Source organism: Cyprinodon variegatus, unplaced genomic scaffold (assembly GCF_000732505.1).
Source record: "Cyprinodon variegatus isolate N-32 unplaced genomic scaffold, C_variegatus-1.0 Scaffold887, whole genome shotgun sequence".
NCBI classification, from domain to species: domain Eukaryota; kingdom Metazoa; phylum Chordata; class Actinopteri; order Cyprinodontiformes; family Cyprinodontidae; genus Cyprinodon; species Cyprinodon variegatus.
In genome coordinates, this window is record NW_015151340.1 from 283,367 (window position 1) to 285,899 (window position 2,533).

Here is a 2,533-nt window from a genome sequence, read left to right on the forward strand (position 1 = left end):
CAGACTTCCCTCTCCCCAGCCACTTCTTCCAGCTCTTCAGGAGGAACCCCAGGCCAGCCGAGAAACATAGTCTCTCCAGCGTGTCCTGGGTCTTCCCCGGGGCCTCCCCCCGGTGGGACGTGCCCGGAACACCTCACCAGGGAGGCGTCCAGGAGGCATCCTAACCAGATGCCCGAGCCAGCTCAACTGGCTCCTCTCGACGTGGAGGAGCAGTGGCTCTACTCCGAGTCCCATCCAGGTGGATGGAGCTTCTCACCCTATCTCTAAGGCAGAGCCCAACCCATTTCGGCCGCTTGTATCCGCGATCTTGTTCTTTCGGTCACGACCCGGAGTTCATGACCATAGATGAGGGTAGGGATGGGGACCATAGATGATCCCCATCCCGGCCGCTTCACACTCGGCTGCGAACCGATCCAGCGAGAGCTGCGGATCATGACCTGATGAAGCCAATAGGACCACATCATCTGCAAAAAGCAGAGATGCAATCCTAAGGCCACCAAACGGATCCCCTCAACACCTTGGCTGCACCTAGAAATTCTGTCCATGAAGGTAATGAACAGAATCGGTGACAAAGGGAAGCCCTGGCGGAGTCCAACTCTCACCGGAAACGAGCCCGACTTACTAACGGCAATGCGGACCAGACTCTGACACCGGTCATACAGGGACCTGACAGCCCGTATCAAAGGGCCCGGCACCCCGTACTCCCGGAGAACCCCCCACAGGGCTCCCCAAGGGACACAGTCGAACGCCTTCTCCAAGTCCACAAAGCACATGTAGACTGGTTGGGCGAACTCCCATGCACCCTCCAGGACCCTGCTGAGGGTGTACAGCTGGTCCAGCGTTGACATTGACATCTCTTTCAATAAAATCCATTTGACTTTCACTGTCTCAGACTTGGGGTTTAGTGACTCAGCTAACTGATACTAAATCCATATCTCTTTTTTTTCACCATTCTTTTGAAAGAGATAATGTGGTATTTCCACTTCTTATAGAGTCATTGAAAATCTTTGGTGTAATCATTTCACTTTACTTCTTGTAAGGATTTCGCTTTCTCAGTGAGCATACACGTATGCTGACTTCTTAATTTTTCTGACTGCGCTTTCTGTAGATACAGAGGGCTTTTCAGTATCTTACACTTGTTAGTCATCATCATGTACATTAAACTTCATTCTGCTGGTGGTTACTTTCATCTGCCATGGCATCTTGATTGTTCCTTTAATTCTATGCATCTACTTATTTATTTCTATTCCTCAGATGCACATTACCGTTGTTGTTTTTTTTAAGATGTGACTTTTGGCCTTGCATGTAATTGTAGCTTAACAGTAATTTATAAGCACCCTGGGTACTTCCAAGTCAGTTTAAATATTTCCTTGTTTAGCTTCTTACCTTATAGACTTAATCATGTCCTCAAAATAAACGGTACTTCCCTTCGCACATGTGTAGCATCTTTTGTTAGAAGGGTTGATTTCAAGGGTCTTGATGCCTTCTCCAGGGCAGTGTAGTGTTCTACTATGCCGGATTACCCAATCAAGAAAGAAACCAGAGTTCCTTTAACCCATGTAACTGTGGTCTTGTATAAAGCATAAACACAATATTGGTTTACTTGCTGCAACTTATAGAAAATACAAAATTTAAGAAGCTAAAATAATAAATAAAAATAAAGTTTGTCCACTAGCAGCCCTGTTAGTGGACAAACCATTAACTTTGAAAACACTTGTCTTTCTTCTCAATTGGTCTTGTAGAGTCTGTTTTCATCACTTATTGCCTAGCATGCCTATACAGGCTTTCATATGTCTTGCACTTAGGAGAGGCTTCCGTTGGGCCACTCTGCCACAAAGCCCCGACTGGTGGAGGGCTACAGTGAAACTTGACTTTGTGGAACTTTTCCTATCTCCCTACTACAGCTCTGGAGCTTAGTCACAGTTTTCTTTGGATTCTTCCTTGATGCCCAATTTGCCCTTTTTTGGTTCATTCTGTGCATGTATCTATGTGTATGCATGTGGGCATGCCCAAAACTGCCACTTGGTGCTTAATATTTGAACTGGCAACAAAGGCTTAAAGGGGTTAGTTGGGTTCGCCTTACATTGGCATATATCACCTTACCAGCTGTGCTGCTGCCATTAACACCTTTGTTTATAGAAGGTGGTGCTTGGCCTGTTTTTTAATATAGTCCTGTTTCTCTGACTATGACTAACTGTACGTGCTCTGTTCATCCTCTGACATGGGAGCTGGCTCCAAGTTTGTCTACCTGGCTGTGTGTTTCCTGGACAGGGCCGCTGGTGGAGCTACATGAAAGTTGCCTTTTATATCTTTGCTTCTTTTTGTGTGTGTGTTTCTATGTCCTTGAACCTTAGTTGGCCTCGGTAGATGGCCGCTCACACTGAGCCTGGTTCTGGATGTTAAAAGAGAGTTTTCCTCTCCACTGTCGCTACAAGCATGATTTGTGTAAGGGATTGCTTAAGAGTCAATGAGACGATGCAAACAGGTGGTTTATATATATATATATATATATATATATATATATATATATATA

At 45.5% G+C, this 2,533-nt stretch overlaps 1 protein-coding gene across 1 annotated transcript in view; it reads right to left on the reverse strand.

The window, feature by feature from the left end:
* The window catches only part of LOC107099600, a 9,841-nt gene extending 9,068 nt beyond the window's left edge, over positions 1 to 773 (reverse strand). Inside the window, exons 1-2 of the mRNA XM_015397799.1 lie at positions 603 to 773; positions 281 to 437 (exon numbers count right to left, since the gene is read on the reverse strand). Coding sequence (XP_015253285.1) covers positions 281 to 437; positions 603 to 773 — 328 coding nt within the window. The remainder of the gene's footprint in view (positions 1 to 280; positions 438 to 602) is intronic.
* Between the last annotated feature and the right edge of the window lie 1,760 nt (positions 774 to 2,533).